This window comes from Saccostrea cucullata, unplaced genomic scaffold (genome assembly GCF_032062105.1).
Source record: "Saccostrea cucullata isolate Sc308-1 unplaced genomic scaffold, CSIRO_AGI_Scuc_v1 ctg2843, whole genome shotgun sequence".
Lineage (NCBI taxonomy): Eukaryota > Metazoa > Mollusca > Bivalvia > Ostreida > Ostreidae > Saccostrea > Saccostrea cuccullata.
In genome coordinates, this window is record NW_026923129.1 from 689 (window position 1) to 20,370 (window position 19,682).

Here is a 19,682-nt window from a genome sequence, read left to right on the forward strand (position 1 = left end):
AATACACAGTGACCGAAAAAGGTGCATGTTATCGGGTATTTTTCACTTCAAATTTAATCTAGAAACTCTCTACAAGTCTTCCTCTTTCCGAACGTTAATTATGAACAATGTATTTAAAAAAAAAATCTGTAGCATCATCACTGCACATACAGTGTAAAATAATTTGTTTTGGTTTTTCATTAGAATTAAAGCGGGGTCAAATTTTCCATTTTTTTTTTTTTTTACTAAAAACAATTGTTATTATTTACACATGTATATATTTTTTGTAATTCACCTAGTTGTTTTCAACGTACTGCTATTTATAAAGATTTTTTTTTTGAAAAATTACACTGAAAATAAGTAAACGTACATGGACTAAATATTTTTTTACAGCATCAAGAACTATCCGATTGGTCTTAAACTAATGGTCAATTCTAGGTTAATATTAAGAATAATTAATTAATCTTCAGTAAAAGGGCGCCCAGAAAAGGGTTGAATTAAGGTTTCTATGTTAATCTGGATTTAATTCCTTTAGCACTATCTTTCTTGATAACTCTTTTCTCTCCCCTTTTAATACACTGATATCTAAACATGTTTTAGCAGTTTGTTAATACTTTAAAATGAATATACAGATAAAAAATGCTTTTCTTAACAGATTTGTTTAAAATGTTTCATTCAAGTCTTATAATTGCTAAAAACTGGAATGTACATTGTATTCAAAAATATTTCAAAGTACATTTAATGGTAATTAATTGTGCTCTAAATTTCATTTTATTTATCATTAATAAGATTAGATCTTTAAAATTATATAATTATATAGGAGGTGATATTCTCAGCACTGTTTCTAAATTAGTTTAATACACATGTACTAAATACACAGCGTGTACTTGTACTTTTAATTCAGGTATTAGTCAAGTTTTACGAATCAGCTTAGGACAATCCCTTTCACTATGAATCCTCGACCAATCAAAAATAAGCTCTAATATCAAAGATTTATTATGTCTCAAATGTTGCATTTACATTTTATATGTTACTACAGTTAGTAAATTCAAAATGTACAACTTCCATATGACCGGTTTGTATATATTTGAATGAAATCTACTTAAGGTCAGACGAATGAGACGATACGTTCCCTAAATTTCTGTTTTGTATATCTTCACAATATATGAAAAATATACAAAATTTTAATTACTTTCTGATTTTTTAAGCGGTTTCTAATTGTTTCTAAAAATTTGAAACACTGAAGATGTTACTTTGGCACATTCAACTTTTTTTTTAAAGGATTATGTAAGAAATTCCATCTTCTGGTATCTTGCAAAAATGCCTGGTGGGGTACCTCAATTTTTTGTAAGTAAACATGTTGAAGTAGCAATACTTCAATGACACAATCTTGGAAAATTGAGGAACATCTCGTGAGTCGTCTGTCCTTAAAACTGTTATAAACCTTTTATTTAAAGGAATTAAAAGCCGGAAACCTTGATATATTCAAGAATGCACATATACAAGTATGGACATTAATAAAGGACACATAATAAAGAGAAAATCGACCTGGTTAACCAAAGAAATACCATTTACATGTATTTAAAGGAAGTGCATAGATAATATGATTTATGAGAATATATGTATTTAATAAACTGTTCCAGTTGCAATTTCTCATTGTAAAGACTTTAAATGGGTATGTGCATGCATGCCAAATAAATGTTAAGTATAGGTAGAAGTTCTACAAAACTTTTAATTGCTCATACATGTATGTATAAATGGTGGAAAATAAAAAAAAAAAGAAAAAAAACACACACACACACACACACAAAAAACACACACAAAAGAGATTCCACACACACTAAAACACTGAGTTAAAGACATTCTAATTTTCTAAAAGATGGAACTTGAAATTTCCCTTTAGACGAATTTAAATCATTTATTAAACAAATGCTCCTAGCGTAATTTTTAGCTCTACTGGTCAGAGACCAGAAGAGCTTATGCGATAGTAAGGTGTCCGTCGTCCGTCTGTCCAGCTGTCCGTCTGTCTGTAAACAATTTTTCAAAACGCTACTACTCCTACAGTTTTGGTCTGATTTCAATATAACTTAGCACACAAGTTGACTACACAAAGGTATATAAAACAGAGCATCGGATTTTGATTTCAATGAACGGTGTTGCCATGGTTACTAAAAATAGAATTTTCTGTGAAATTCCTTTAAAATGCTACTCCTTCTACAGGTTTGGTCTGGTTTCAATATAACTTGGCACACAAGTAGACTACATTAAGATACATAGAATAGTCCATCGGTTTTGATTATGATGATCAGTGTTGCCATGGTTACTACATCCTTTGTTATAAGTACAAACCAGTAGAGCTACAGACTTGACAGAGACTTCTGGTTCTTTTCTGAATAGTATTTAGACGGGGTCACGTGACCCCGTCTTTTAGTTTACTCTCAGAGGCCTAAAAATAGAAAACGGAAGCCGTGGTGATAACACATGAATTAAATCTACGCATACGAAAGAGTGCAGAAATTGTTTCGATCAAAACATAAACATTTTGTATCAAACTGAAGAAATTGATATGAACCTTTGTCTAACTCAACTAATAAAGTATTTTGATAATTTAAAACTGAAAATATTAACTGTAAATAACACTAGTAGACAAAGTACTATCCTGCGTATTATTATGACTGTGTACGCATCATCCATTGTTTACTTCCGGAAAAATTATTAGTTCGTACCTGATGAAATTCGAAGCAGTTCAGAAAGGTTTCCAGACTGAGCAATTATTAAAATTTCTACTTCAAATCAAATAAAATGAAAAAATGTGAATGTATATTATTCATAGTTTTGTTCTTAGTATGTTAATGAAAAAATAAAGTTGTTATTATATAAAACTGAAGTTTAACTCGTAAAAAAATCACATTTGTGAAATCTAGCATGATTATTTTGACCCCGTCTTTCAGTACTGTCTCAGTACTTTGATTTTAAAGATACAGTGTACAGAACAAGATTATACACAGACATGAAGATGTTATAGACAAGATAAATACAGTCGCCTTGCAAGTTAAACCCTGTCACACCAAAGGCTGCGTTCTCACGGCGATCCCGAGGCACATCACAGGCACTTGTTTTGGGAGTAAATTTTAACCCATAGTATAATGATAACACAAGATATCTAACTCCAAATTACACGGAGTACCCCCTCCCTTAGAATCGCGCTCATTTACACTTTCAGAGAAAAGGCAGTGTTTATACCTATGTCATGTACGATAATTTATCTACACAAACGTATATAGCTTGCTTGTCTTTGTTTACTTTAATCTCCGTAAACAGCGTCAAAACTCTACATCGCCTAGATATACAAAGTGCGCGTTTCTCTGCGCTCTATACACAGTTGAATCGCCGCAAGGCCATCATTACAGCAGGGAAAAGTATCTAACAGCGCCACAACAGCTAAATTCGCGCACTCAGACGATGCTTAAAGGTACTGCAGTATCGACGCATTGCCGATTGGGTATCGACGCATTGGAACTTTCGATGGCGCTTTCACAGAGACCTCGAAGTCCTTTGTAGTGTCACTGTGTCATGAGCGCAGTCTGCGCATTGGGTACCCGCAAAAACAAAATGACAACTAATAAGTCATGAGCAATCTTATATCGTCAGAGCCCACGGGTTTTCTGCATTTACATGCAGTGTAACGGATCGAGAGAAACCCGTGGGTTCCGATCCCAGGGGCAGGGGTTTGTGTAGAGAAAATAAATCAGTTTAAAAAAAATAGTATCTCGGCGAAAAAAACACAAGGGAGGACGCCATTTTGGATACCACCTCGCTTCATCAGCTATTTTCTCGCTTAATATTGTTAAACTAGACATACGAGCCAGTTCATATCCCTTAATTAATGTTTTTTATTGAAGGTCTTACTATTTGCAGTTTTAATCTTTCTTTGTTTGCATTTACATCGACAACTCCTTGGCTTCTGCAGAAAACGAAAGTATGACACGTGACTCAGAGAATATTTCGTACTACCCCAGATTCAGTCCAAATTGAACAAATTTTGGGAAAAAGTGAAACCAAATACTTTCAAACAGAAAAGCAAAGAAATGAAATAACAGCCATGGATAAAATGAAAGCATCTGAGTTTACCAATAAAATATTCAAATATTTTAGTTTGGGTACGACTTTACTTTTACGTTCATTGTAGGCCTAATAGTAAAGTCCTGAGACAAACCAAGCGACACCATCATTGGAACACACGGGCTTGTGTAGAGAAAATAAATCAGTTTAAAAAAATTAGTATCTCAGAGAAAAAAAAAACACAAAGGAGGACGCCATTTTGGATACCTACTCGCTTCACCAGCTATTTTCTCTACACAAGCCCGTGTGTTCCAATGATGGCAATCTTAGCGCAGTAGCACACTGCGGGAACTCAGAAGTACGTCTTGGACACCCTCAGGACATCGTGCCAGCTTCATCTTTTAAAGGTGTCTTTGAAAATTCCTGATTTCCGAGGCAATACAAAAAAACCCAAAATTTCTACGCCGTGCAAATCTGCGGGAACGCAATTCTAGCTGATGTGACACGGCTAAGATTTTACAGTTATAAGGCATCCCTTTTGAATGTTTTAGTTTTCGGAGATAAACAAGTAAGTAAATGTACCTCAACTTCTCTGTGCGAAACTCAGCTATAGCATTTAAGATAGGATTCTTCTCACATTTCTTGTATTTAAAAATTAATGAAATTTTCACAGAATCAAGAGGACAATATCACTGTTTAATATTACAGGCAAGGTCAGGTCAAGGTCATTACCTTTTTCCTGGAATTAAGAATAAAAAAAAAATACTGTTTCCAACTATGGATCCCTACTTGCAGGAAAAAATACTACCATATAGGGCCTATAAGATGATATTACCAAATTGACATGGATAAATTAGATAAAATGGATATTTGCTGATCCGAATTTCCTCTACTTTTCTTAATTTTTTAGGATTTAAAAGCTAATATAGTTCTAGTATGTGTGAAAAATCTTATTTATTTGATATATTTTGAAAAGTAGTACCTTATTATTAATTTAACTTACATTTGAAAATTTCGTGTAGTCTTTGATTGCGTAAAAATTATAACTAAATTCAATGTTCTATAATAATTTTGAGAGGCAGAAAAGAAGATATTTTCATACGCCACCATTCCGCCAAAAATATAGTCCCTGCTAGTTTTCAAACGCAGTTTACCATTTCTATTTAAAGTTGTATAACTGTGACGAGGAAAGAAAAATATGGCCTTTTAAATCTCTTACATCTAAATATATTAGACATATCAACAAATGTACTTTAAATATTCCATCTAGTCAGAAACCAGAGAAGAAATTTTCCTTAAGATTACCCCCTCACGTCAGAGTTTGGGGAGATAAACGCGCTTGTGTATGTTTGTGTTAGTTAATCCTTGTACGTAACGGAAGTGACGTAATTTGTATCGGATCGATGTCATATGCTGTTTTGATTTACCGATAATTATGAATGTTCTTTGAGAGGGGGATGCTCAGCTTTGCAGTGCCCTTGTAACAATTTTGTAGTTCAATTGTAGTGTAGAAAACCTTGCCATAGTGGGGAAAAAAAAAGACTACCACCTGTCTAGAATCTAAAGTATAATTATTACACTCTAAGAGGTGTTTTTGTTATTCTGCTATTCTTTAAGGGAGCTCTAAACACCTCTACTTCCAGGGTACCAAAAAATTTCTGTTTCTTAGCACTGAATTTTGATCGCGAAATTAATTTGGCAGGTACCACATGTTTAAAATAAATATGCTCAACATTACCTGGTACAATATTTTCAAAGTAAAAAAAATATTAATTTCATTAGTGTTTAGAACTTCCTTATATATACAAATTAGGGAACACTCATCATATCAAAAAATGTTTGGAGCAAATTCTTACTTTGTCTTCGGGATCTGTTCATGATAAAAGAAACATAACTCTTATAAACTGTTAAGACATTCTTCAAGTATACAAGAATAACAAAATTTTATTAAAAATCATACTATCTTATATCGCGTATATTGTAATAGTGCTCACTTTATACAAAACTTACGTATATATGTGTAGAGTAAACTAACCTTAGGCCTCCAGTCTCTGTTAAGATAGAGAATGCACGTGATTACACGTCCGTCGCCGCTCGGATTATCTACGTGACGTCTGTAGTAGGAACCATTACCAGAATAACATGCAATCATGGCCTGCAGAAAAATGTCATCTTTGAGCTTTTCAATGTTCAGCAGCTTTCATTTCGTAGCTATACATACAAAAGTGGAAATGAAGTAATTATTCAATGAAAATCAGCATCGTAATTTTGACTACCCCACCCCCATAAAAGTGTGCTATATCGTAGGTAATTGTGGACAGGAACCACCCCCACCCCACCCCCCGATATTCAATCCCGGGTCTTATTGAACATTTTCCCCAACAAACTATATTTATTACATGAATTTCATCATGTGTACAATAGGGAAAAATCTAATCCCCCCCCCCAAAAAAAAAATAATAATCGCTCCAAATATACATGTACAGTATAAGGGGTATTTTTGTGGAGCGTTTTTTTTTTTTATTTTCATTTTTTACGATTTTTACCCATTGCACACTTGATGAATAAGTGTAAAAAAATATAATTTGTGGAAAAAAATGTCCATTAAGCCCTTGGGTTGAATATCGGGGGTGGGGTGGGGGGCTGTCGTCCACAAGTCTATATATAGTATCAAGTTCAACTTCTGTAATTTTGTAAATACAGAATGACTGACTGCACTCATGTATAAAAATGAGCAATGCTATGCACATATACTATTTTCTTCTTCTCTATACATATTCAATGGCCTGTCTTTTCTTTTTAAAAGACTAAACTGGCTTAACCAGCAAAACAGTTTGGAAGGGAGAGGGTCAGTCCCAAATTTAAAAGCTATTTTAAAGTAGGAATTATTTACAGTGTACAATATTATGTCTATCTTAAATCTTTGCACCAAAGTGGGGGTGGGGGTTTAAACCTTTGATGCCTATGTACATTATAACAATAACTATAAAGTACTTTATGTAAAATATGCCTGTAGTACCTTTGTTCTACCATTGATAAAGTATTTTCCATCAAAGTAACAATTAAGGGTCGATAAGACAGAGTCCATTTTTTGCACCACTTTGTTGATGTTGGGATGTCGTGACTCCGTTCCTTCCGCCCAGTATATGGTGTCATTTCTTATCTCAGTCTTGGTCACTTTTAATGCTTCTTGAGCACTCGTACGACCTCCCGATAGTCGACCGAGTTTCAGACACCCTTCTGCATTTAGAATTTTTATTTCATCTAAAACCTTACGTAAATGTGTGTCAGAAAATATTCCATCGACGATGCAAAAGTTATTTTTGTTCAAATAATGGATAACAAACTCAGCGAGTTTCGAACCTTCTGAGGAAAGTGGTCTCTTGAAATTTATTTCCTTGAAGGGGTTACTGCCAAATTCAATGAAATCATTATTAGTTGCACCCGAATTGTTTACAGAATCGTTAACATTGTTTCCATTTCGCAAAAACGTGTCCTTCACGTTAGTCTGTTTGTTTACTTTCAGTTTCGTGGCTGTGTCGATAGCCTGGTTTGGACTGCAGTTTAATTTATGAGAAGGCCAGTCCTGTATCTGGTGCTGACGACAACAGTAAAGAACTCCTTTACACCGAGTACATCGTTTTAAATTTTCTTTAGATCCACACACAGTACACACTCTTTCCGAGTTGGCGTCCTTATCCATTGTTGACAACCATATACTTTTCATGTCTCCTTTATTGAAGAGGTAACACGTATGGTGGATCCAGAAAAGGTGGAAAAGCGGGAAGTTTGAATCAATTTTGAAGTGATTTTGCACAAGTCATTGCTTGACAAATTGTTGGGTCATATACTTTAGCACAAGTACAGTAGTGCTGTACATAGTCAAACGCGGTCAAAAACAGGTTATATTAACTTAAAACACAGGTTCATGAAATTAATATATAATACTTTTTCTTCCACTATCTATCTATATATATATATATATATATATATATATATATATATATATATATATATATATATATATATATATATATATATATATATATATATATATATATATATATATATATCTTCTTTGCAAGCACAGCACTGACACAGACAGTTTTAACAGCCCTGTTACAGGCCGCAGCTACAAAATACTAGGGAATTTGTCCTGTCATACTGACAACTGCATTTATCTCATCAGTTGCAAAGTTTGCTCCAAACAGTATATTGGTGAAACAGGAGATCTCCGCAGGAGAGTCAATAACCACCGTTCGACCATTAGGACCAAAAAACTCAATGAACCCGTTGGGGAACATTTCAACCTTGAGGGTCACAAATGGGAGGACATGACAGTAGTGGTGATTGACCATAACCCAAGATGGACAGATGCTCAGAGAAAAAGCAAAGAAAAGTTCTGGATGCACAGATTGAAGTCATTCCGCCCTAATGGTATTAACAAACTGAATGACTTCACCAGAATGAACGTAAACTAGACCCAATTCCTGATGATACTAAACAAGATTATTCTCTCAATTTAGTGTAAATTCTACAGTTAATTTGCGTCACCAACTCTCGAACAACTCTCATAACTATGTATTGCTTACACCTTTGTTAATTATTTTTTCCCGGTAATAAGTCCCTAAATATTTCAAAATTTATAATTGATCATAATTCATATGTTTAAATATCCCTGCTACATTATTTTTCTTCGATTATTCTTTATTAAGTAAAGTTACGCCATTTTGAGAGAATGAAACAATGTACGATTTACTGATTCTCGTAATTAATTAGCATAATTAATTCGTTTAATTATGTAAATCGCACTTCGCCCGAGTATACCCGATAGACCGGACGCATTTCATAGCGGTCCGGATTTCTTTCTTTATTAGTGTTTTTAAAAATTCCAATTCATCATGTAATTAAGTATGTAAATATCTAGTGTTTAGTAGTTTAGTAGTAGTGCTAGTTGTTCTTGTTTCTCTTTTTCCTTTGTTCTTATGACTTTCTAACTTTTTTCTTTGTCCTGAGGAAGGGACAGGGCGTCCCGAAAATTTGACAATTTTTATTGTTCGTGTCGTTGGTCATTTTTAGTGCTTATATATATATATATATATATATATATATATATATATATATATATATAATTATATATTTACCTACACAGCACTTCATTCTTGTAACATTGGCTTCTTGCAGATTTCAAACGCAAGTATAGCGTAGATATATTATTTTTCTTTTATTGTTTTATTTTAGATTTCCATATAATAATATTCATGTTATTCTGTAGCATTCTATTTGTAGAGTACTGCATTGGTAACTTAGATAGACTTATTGGAGGTTCGACCCAGACTGTGGACAAGTCATGGGGAGCTAGCGGTAACTAAGGAGGAGAAATTTAGGCGATTATAATCAGTGGGAGGAGGATGTAAGTGAATATATAATTACGTATAGACTAGGTTAAATGGATCGGGGACGGGGAGTTAAAAATAAGTGGAGTAAAAGAAGTCAATAGAGGAAATAAACGGGATATTTTTAAAAATAATTAGTAGACGATGTTATAGAAATAGTGATAGAGTTAGATATACGAGGGCCGTTCAAAAATTACGCGGACCGTGCTATTATTTACTCTTACAGACGTCATATAGTTATAAGATTTCACAGAAATACGTATCTTAAAGATTCCAATAAATTATTGGCAAAATTTCTGCATTTTAAAAAAATTCTACTAAAATTGTCGGTATGTTGATATCGTTGATGGAGAGGTACGGCGCACGACAAAAAAAAAAAAAAAAAAAAAAAAAAAAAAATTGAAACAAAAGCATGCGGATTCAAAAATTTAACTCATTGATTTTCTAAAATTCGCGATATTTTTCAACAATTTTCTCAAATGTACCTTTAAATTGTTATATTATTATGTATTTAGATTTCGGACGTAATATTTGAAGTACTAACAGAAATATAGTGATTTTTCTCTGATGCGATTCCCGTGAAAACGACTGTAAAAATGACGTCTCCTGAATTGAGGGCGCACCACACTTTTGTTAAAATATGTGTAATGCTCGAGAAATCGGCAACATAGATCCAAAATATGCATAATAAATAGGGATGGGTATCGCCAAAAATTTCGTATCGCGATATATCTCGATTTTTTTCCCACAATATCACGATAATATCATAATATTTTTAAAAGCAGTTTTTACAATGATTTTATATGAAAAGTCATTATTTTTCTAAAAAATATGCTAGAAAAACAAAATTTTACTTTCTTGAAATTTTATGTATATAAAATCAATTACGTTTTGACGGTAAGATGCCGTTCCTTTCACTTTTTACAACATTTTTTTATACTTTCTGTAATTGTAATTTGAAAGATTGTACAAATAAGTGAATAATTTCTGGACTTTATAATATGTACCAAAAGACCGGTATTTAGGTCTCTGTATCACGATACGTATCACGCAACAAAAAATCGCGATATACCGGTATACCGATAAAATTGCACATCCCTAATAATAAACATGTAGTAAACTAGGCTACTCGTGACATTCGCCCACAAATAGCAAATTGAAATTTTAGACAGTTAGACCTCTGTAAAAAGGCTATACGGGAAGACGGGAAGAATATTATAGACGAAAAGTTAACTTTATCCGGACTGTAAAGAACGTGCTTGAGAGTCACCAATATCACACTATATCTCATAAGTAGTTTTTGGTTTAAAAAAAAAAAAAGAATATTCTTTACTTGTTTAATAGATTTTAAGCTTGACAAATATGGTGTTTTGATGTTGAGTAGATAAGGTAACTCAAACTATACAGGTACTCAAGGGAAAATGTTGAGAAAATGAAAGTTTTTATAATGCTTCTGACGTCGAAGATTTTGCTGCGCCGTAACTTAATGGTATGTCCTGAAAAATCGCTCAAAATTAATACCAATTTACAACATTTTGATATGAAATTTTGAAGACCATATAAGTAAAGATTCTTTTATATTATTTGTGAAATTTTGCCCGATTATGTCGTCAAATATTTCTTCTGTGCAACAAGTCCGCGTAATTTTTGAACGGCCCTCGCAGAAATTGGGAGAATTTGTGGTTAGGAATTTTGTAAAGTGATTTTATATAGTGCCTTACATTCATTAATATTTTGGATTTATTTTGTTTTAATTCCTTTGGATTATATTCTATTTTACTTTGGATTTAATAAACATTTGTAAACAGTTGTTGACTTTTATTACAAGGAAAAAACCTATGATATTATACACGGAGATTATCAATAATCATATTGGCATTGAATTTTAACACTCGAAGGAATTACAACTTAGACCGCTCGGAAACGCTACATATGGTGGCAGCGGTGGGATAAATCTGTGTTTTTCAAAATTGGATTAACATCAGCAGAACTTTATATAATAGAAGGATTTATTTTACCGTGGATTCTAAGAAATTTTAAAGGTTTCTCATTAAACGGAGAGATGTTTGCTGATCCCAAATGGATTATTACAGAGAACAACCATTGTGTAGCATAGGATTAATCTGAGTGGTGAAACATCATTTAAGGAGGCAGCGAGACGAGTACCAATATTTTAACGAGAAATTCTTGATCAAGAAATAGAGAAATTACTTAAACAAGGAATTGTTGAGAAATTCAGCAGTCTATGCTCGTCACAACTTGTTTTGCTTCGGAAGAAGGACAAGAGTTGGATAATTTGTGTTGATTATCGTCGATAGAATGCTAAGCCGAATAAAGGACGCATATCCTAAACCTTGGGTAGATGATAATCTGGATGCATTGGCTGGATAGGAATGGTTTTCATCATTCAGATTTAAAAATGGCGTATCACCAAGTACCGATGTTGAAGAGGGATAAAGAGAAAACTGCATTTTCTACACCACGAGGAGGTTTATTTCAGCACACTGTCATGCCATTTGGACTTTGTAATGCACCTGCTACTTGAAACCATTGAAAGAGCATTGAGTGGGTTGCAGTGGAATGTAGTTGTGTTATATCTTGATGATATAGTTGTCTATAGGAATTTTTAAAGAATTTTGATGAGCATTTGGGTTTACAGAGAGTATTTGATACACTGGAGGAGACGAATTTGAAGTTGAAAGCAAAGAAATGTTCATTTTTCAAAAAGGAAGTGTCATTTCTTGGATATGTTGTACCCGGAGCAGAAATCAAAACAGATCCCGCTAAAATTGATGATGTTAAAAGAATATCAGTACCAAAGAATGTTAGAGAAATGATAAGTTTCCTTAGATCAGTTAAGTATTCCTGAATTAAGTATATTTAGGATTTTGCCAAGATTGCAAAATGTTTACATTTTCTCACAGGTAAAAAAAGTAAATGGAATTGGACGACTGAATGTGACGAAGCCTTCTGTGAGCTGAAGCAAAAGCTACAAGAAGCACATATATTAGGATACCAAGACGTAAATGGTGGATCTATTATACTGAACACAGATGCAAGTGATGAAGCTATATGATGTGTTCTGTCTCAAATTTAAGATGGAAGGGAAAGAATTTTTGCTTATGGAAGTCGAACTCTTAGTTCAGCAGAGAAGAATTATTGTGTTACGAGGAAAGAGATGCTTGCTGTAATTTATTTTGTAAAATATAACAAACACTATTTGTTGGGAAAAGAATTTGTACGAAGAACGGATCATGGTTCGGCTTCATATTTAAGGAACCAGATGGACAAATATGTCGTTGTATCAGCGTAGACCACTATGTCCATTTGCACTCGATGCAGCCTGTCCTTGATAGTTGGAGATATATTATATTTTTTTGGAAGTTAAAATCTGGATAGTCTTTGCTTCATTTGCAGCCTGTTCTTTCTGAAGCATCTCTATGAGCACAAAGATATTTGAATGGGCACATCTGCACATTGTGTTAAACTAATGGTGCCATTTTAAGATGCAAATTTCAGTTGGCAACTTACAAATAAAATCTCTATTTTGAAAATTTCCGGTGTGGCTGCGCAAATGGCGTGAAGTGAGAAGGAGCAGAGGGTCGTTTTTTCTGTTTTCCTAAGTGAACATTAATATTTGATACGAGGCATTGCAGATAGTTTTCTTAATTACGTGAAAACCTTCGTGTTTTAGGTGAATTTCAGGTATTTTCCTCTTTGTTAAATGCAACAGACTGTAAGTCACTACTTTGCACAAGGAAATTCGGGAAGCTCGTGCAAGATGGCGAAGAGAAAAGATACGGAGAAGGAGAGTGCGCAAAATGATGAGGTGTCAAATAAAGAGTTAAAGGAACTTTTCTCTAATCTAATACAGAAGTTGGAGAGTTCAATGAACGAGAGGCTTACTGCGCTTGACAAAAAAGTAGAGGAAACGCTGATCGTTATTAAGGAGGAGATAACTGATATGAAAACAGCGCTTCAAAACCAAGATGACCGATTAACTGATTTAGAAAAGCTAAACACAGAGGTTATACAACCCCAAAGTAAAAAGGTAAGCCTTCTTGAGGCTTCTTTAAAAGAACTGCAAGATCATATTACATACCAAGAGTTAAGATCTCGGAAATACAACCTCTTATTTTATGGCATTCCTAAAGCAGAGAATGAAGTTTCAAACGAGGTTATTGTGAAATTTTTGAGTGAAAAACTGGGCATGTCAACAGCAGAGTCTATAATGATTAAAAACTCTCATAGGGTTCCAAAAAACCCCAACAGCAGTTACAAACCTGAAGCACCAGAAGCAGTCATTGTTAAATTCGTTCTTATGGAGGACCGTAATATGATACTAAATCATGCCAGAAACACTACCCTACCGAAAGGCTATGCAATACGAACAGATCTACCCGTGCATTTGAAGAGAAAGAGGGCAGAGCTGGCTCAAAAAGCATATGAAATCAGGAATGAAGACGAGAATCCGTGAAACGAAAGACGATGTGATTCTGGAGTATCGACAAAAAGGAGAAAAAGAATGGCTCGCTTTTAGTGATTCCTTCTAATTGATCTAGATAAGAACAAGATTATTTGCAGGAGATGACAGGTTGTAGGAGTATGATATGGTGAAGGTTTTGTATATCTGTAAAGTGATGAGTTATGCTACAGTTGGTATCGTGTTGTTTACTTGTCAAATAATAAGTATGTTTTAGATGCTATTAGAAAGATATACTAAGGTATGCTGCAGATGTTTAAAAGTAAAATACCAGTGTTTTGAGCTTTGGATGATATCTGTAAAATTCAGAGTTATGCCTTAGTTGTTAATAACTTGTAAAATATTGAGAATTTTTGGTATCGTTATCTGTGAACTACTGTGTTATGTCATAGTTGATAACTTGTAACATATCTACATGTAGTATGTCTCAGGATATATATTTGTTTGGCAGCTTATGGTTTGCTGTATAAATTACATGGGGACATATTGGTTTTTTCTTTTTAATGTAATAAATACCTAAATTTCAACAAAGATTACAAAGATTACTGGTAGAAGTTCTTAGAGGAGCTTGTATTTATTATTATTTTTTCTATGAGAGAACTACGGTTCACTATCTTATTTAGGTGGCTAAGTTAAATTAAAAAGACCCAATGCGATGTAATACATGAATTTTCTTGATTTGTTTTGTTACCATACAGGAAGTATTTCTCATTTTTGATATATGTGTGAAAGAATGGAGAGTATGCAACATGCATATTTTTTTGCCTTTATTCAACTGTGTAGTGTAATCTATGACTAAGTTAAAAATTACTTCTGTAAACTGCAGAGGTTTACATGATTCTATGAAAAGAAAGGATGTCCTAAACTATTTAAGAAATTTTAAATCATCTATTTATTGTTTACAAGACACCCACTGTACAGAATTAGAGAAAAATTCAGTTTATGCCCAATGGGGTAATGACATACTCATCAGTTCAGGAAAATCAGATGCAAGAGGGACTTTAACCCTTTTTCATAACACAAATGAAATAAAAATTTCTAAAGTTTATAGTGATAATGAGGGGAATTTCATTATAACAAATATAATGGTGGATAACAAGTACTCAATCACTTTGGTTAATTTATATGGTCACAATAAAGATAATCCTAAATTTTATGCAGAAATAAGTGATAAAATGGATGATTTTTTTGATACTGACTTTATAATTATGTGTGGAGACTGGAATGTAGTACAAGATTACCAGTTAGACTGTTACAATTATGTTAGAGAAAACAATCCCAAAAATAAACTTGAAATTGAAAAATTAAAATCAAAATTCAATTTAGTAGATCCTTGGAGAATCAAAAACCCAGATGCTAAAAAATATACATGGAGTAGGAAGAACCCAGTAAAACAGGCTAGACTTGACTTTTTTTTTAGTATCAGAGGAACTCTTATCAATTATAAATGATGTTCACATGATGCCAGGCTATAGGACTGATCACTCTATCATAGAATTAGATATTACTATTAATGAATTTAAACGTGGAAAGGGATTCTGGCGTTTTAACAATTCCTTATTGAGAAACAAAGAATTTGTGACAAATGTTAAAAAAATTATAAGGGAAACGGATAATGAATATCGTATTGATGAATCAATGTTAGGAATACCAGATAATCTTTTTCTTGATGTTCTATTAATGAAAATAAGGGATATGGCAATACAATTATCTGCAAATTTGACCCGAGAAAGGAGGGATCACAAAGCAAAGATTGGAAATCAACTTAGAATTTTACATGATATGTATAATAATTACCCTTTGTCAATTTATCTAGATATGATAAGTGACCTTGAGACAGAATTAGAGGAAATTAGAAAATATGAATTGAAGGGGCTATTGTTAAGAAGTCATTGTAAATGGATAGAAGATGGGGAGAAACCTACAAAATATTTTTGTGCCTTAGAAAAAAGAAATTATGTCAATAAAAATATTAGCAATTTAATCAATAATGATGGTAAATATGTAAATAAGCAAGCAGATATCTTAGAAGAAGTAAGGAACTTTTACAAAAAATTATATGAAAACAAAGATCAGGAGCTTGATGATGTAAATCTTGAAGATTTATTCCAAAACTTTGAGGTTCCTAAAATAAATAATGATATGAAAAACATTTTAAATGCTGAAATTACAAAACAAGAAATACTTCAAGCTCTTAAAAATTTTAAGAACGACAAAACACCTGGAAATGACGGTTTTACAGCAGAATTTTTCAAGTTTTTTTGGACAGATATTAATTCATATATTCTCAAATCCTTTAATTACAGCTATGAAGTAGGTCAATTATCTTATACTCAGATGCTTGGAATTATTTCTATTTTACCAAAAGGCAATAAGCCAAGGGAACAATTAAAAAATTGGCGATCAATTACATTATTGAACATTACATATAAACTCTTATCTAGTGTCTTAGCAAATCGAATGAAACCAATTCTGTCAAAAGTAATACATGAAAATCAAAAAGGGTTTCTTGCTGGTAGATATATTGGTGAAAACTCAAGGTTATTATATGACATCATACATTATTGTAAAGAGAATGATCATTCAGGTCTTGTTCTATTGATTGACTTTGAGAAAGCATTTGATTCTATTTCTTGGAGATTTATTTTTAAAGTACTCAGATTTTTTAATTTTGGTGAGAATTTTTTAAAATGGATAAAGATTTTGTTTAGAGAAGCTAAGTTATGTGTTATTCAAAATGGTATTTTTTCTGAATTTTTCCAAATGGGACGAGGTTGTAGGCAAGGTGACCCAATTTCACCTTACTTGTTCCTACTATGTGCAGAAATAATGGGAATTATGATTAGAAATAATAAATTAATAAAGGGCATTGTTATTGAAGATAAAGAATATAAACTACTACAATATGCTGATGATACAGTTTTATTAATGGATGGTTCAGAAGACTCAATTAGATCAGCTTTGTCTTTAGTCAATCAGTATTCCAAATTCTCTGGACTGAAGCCAAATTATGATAAAACTCAATGTATTAGGATTGGATCTACTGTTCATACTGATGATAACTTGTGTGATAAATATCAAAACTTGATGTGGTCACAGGAACCATTTACAGTGTTAGGTATAGCATACTGTGTAGATCTAGACACAAACACTATGTTTGATTTGAATTTTTTGCCAAAGATTGACTCTGTCAAAAAGCTTTTATCATCATGGTCTAGAAGACATTTATCAACGGCAGGTCGTATAACAGTAGTAAAAACCTTGCTTTTACCTAAATTTAGGTCACTTATTAATTAGTTTACCGAGCCCTTCTAAAGAAAAACTCAAAGAAATTGAAGCTATATTTTTTCATTATATCTGGAATACCAAAACGGCTAGGGTGGCTAAAAATATTATATGCCAAAGTTATGAAAACGGTGGTATGAGAATGACATGTCTTGATTCATTTTGTAAAAGTTTAAAAATTACATGGATTCGCAGATTGTTTGATAGTTCATGTAAATCAGCCTGGAAAGAATTGCTAAAAGATTTAATTCCTGACATTAAATATTTAGTTATCTATGGTAGGGATTTTTCAAAAAAACTTAAGAAAGATACGGAAAATGTTTTCTGGAATGATGTTTTTTCAGCATTGTTGGATTTGAGATTATGTATTGATGATCAAACATCTATTTTAAGTCCCATATGGTATAATCCATCAATATGTATAAACAACAGAAGTGTTTGTTATAAGTCATGGCTGAGACAAGGTATACAATTTGTTTTTGATTTTTATGATACAAATGGGACTTTGTTAGGATACCAAGACTTTTGTAAACAATATGATTTAAAAACACCTTTTACAATGTTTTTAGGCATAACAAATTGTATTAGAAAATTACAGTTGAATTATGATCATAATATAATTCAAAGAAATCAACCTTTCTTCCCAAAATTCTTACAAACAATAACAAAAAGCAAACAAGGTGCAAGAGATTTCTATGATGTTTTTATTAGTCAGAAATACAAAAAACCAAAAAGTGAAATGAAATGGGAAAACATTTTAGAACTTAATGTTGATGAATTTTGGTGGAAAAAACAAAACATTCTGTTTTTTAACATAACAAATGATATACAGTTAAGATGGTTCCACTATAGAATTGTACATAGAATTTTAGCTACAAATACATATTTACACAAAATTGGTGTTACTGACTCAGATTTATGTAGTTTTTGTAAGAAACACCCAGAGACACTTTGTCATCTTTTTTGGGAATGCGAGTGTGTTGCAGAAATTTGGAAAAATGTACTGGATTGGATGAAAGAACAGTTTGGAGTTGATATATCTCTAAACAAAGTTGATGTTTTGTTGGGAAAACATTATAAATATAACAATATATTTAATTTAGTAGTATGTATAATAAAAAAGCATATTTATAGAAATAGATGCAAAAAATGTGTACCATCTTTTGAGAGGGTCAAACAAGAGGTTATGTATTATTTTAATTGTGAAAAATATATTTATAAGAAAAATGGGGAAATGGACAGTTTTAAAAAACGATGGAATTTGATAATGTTTTAATATGATTAATATTTTTGAAAAAACAATGCAGTTACAGATGTACATCAACTTTTCACTGATTATATTAAGAGTTCAGTTGTTAAATATTATTATAAATATAATCATATGCATGTTATGTAGCGAAAGGTGTGTGAATGATATGTGAAAAAAATGTCCTGTCACATTATGATTGTGTAATATATATGTGTATTATGTATGTTACTTAGTGAACCCAGGGCCCCAACCCTGGCACTATTATATACTTGGACATGTGATGGGGCAATAAAAAAAAAAAAAAAAAAAAAAAAATCTCTATTTTTAGTGGACCATTAAACGTTAGTGAATTGTAATTTTTCATTTTCACAATTATTTTGGATGTTTTAAACTTCACATGTGTTTTATATGTCATATACTTATCAACCTCCTAAAGTCAAAAGGTAAGCAAGCGTTAAATTACATAGGCGTCGGAACCAGGTGGCTTTTTTGTAAATATATATGTATAGGCATTGAAAATTGGGGTTTCCTTTTTTTTGCTGGTTTAGCCCCACACTTTCAATTAGCCCCCCCCCCCGACGTCTATGAGTTACGAGTCCCTCGTCCTAGATAGGGCCATGTCGATTATATATTAAATATTCAGAGATACATTTGTTTCAGAAATGTAAAACTCAAACAAAAGACAACTTGAAAGAATTCTAAAATAAACAAGGATATTAACCTCCAAGCTGTAATCTTTTCGAAAAGATTTATCACATTCCTATCGTGTAGAGTGATTCGTGCAAGATCAATTTTTTAATGGATAAAAGGAGTGTTAATATATTTGAGAAGACAACCGTAAATCAAAGCGTCCTTAAATCATATTCATGTGAGGTTCCATAACTTCTGTAATGTGGCTGTTTTTAATGTTTTTAGCCTTTGCCAGCGCTCCTCTTATTCCCAATGGATGTAGAGATGAACACTTATGTGGTCAGTTACCCTGGTCAGATTGGAGTCCCTGTAGTCATACCTGTGGAGGGGGCTCTCAAATAAGGAAGCGAGAAATTTGTAGCTTACCAGGATGGAGTGAGGAAGATATAGATGATCAGTGCGGAAAGACATTCAAGATAGATAGAAGAATTTGTAACGTGAAATGTCTCAACGGAGCTATATTTGTTAACGATCGTTGTAGCTGCACAACCGGTAAAACTGGCAGGTGCTGTGAAATGGATACCGGTAAGTGAGGTAC

At 32.7% G+C, this 19,682-nt stretch overlaps 2 protein-coding genes and 1 long non-coding RNA gene across 3 annotated transcripts in view; 2 read left to right on the forward strand and 1 right to left on the reverse strand.

Annotated features, from left to right (window-relative positions):
• Window positions 1-6,076: 6,076 nt before the first annotated feature.
• On the reverse strand, window positions 6,077-7,744 carry LOC134263222 (egl nine homolog 1-like; the record flags this gene model as incomplete). Its single annotated transcript, XM_062745536.1, has 2 exons — window positions 7,061-7,744; window positions 6,077-6,196 (listed from the first exon to the last, which is right to left on the reverse strand). Coding segments are annotated over exons 1-2 (804 nt in total), but the record flags the coding sequence as incomplete, so codon positions are not given.
• Window positions 7,745-13,228: 5,484 nt separating this feature from the next.
• LOC134263232 (uncharacterized) lies at window positions 13,229-14,583 on the forward strand. The gene is made up of 2 exons (XR_009991214.1): window positions 13,229-13,488; window positions 13,689-14,583. It is a non-coding gene; the product is annotated as an uncharacterized LOC134263232 (long non-coding RNA).
• A 2,265-nt stretch (window positions 14,584-16,848) lies between these two features.
• Window positions 16,849-19,682, forward strand: part of LOC134263224 (uncharacterized) — a 43,322-nt gene continuing 40,488 nt past the window's right edge. The window contains exons 1-2 of the mRNA XM_062745538.1: window positions 16,849-17,038; window positions 19,370-19,669. Of these exons, the coding sequence (XP_062601522.1) occupies window positions 16,849-17,038; window positions 19,370-19,669 (490 nt within the window). The remainder of the gene's footprint in view (window positions 17,039-19,369; window positions 19,670-19,682) is intronic.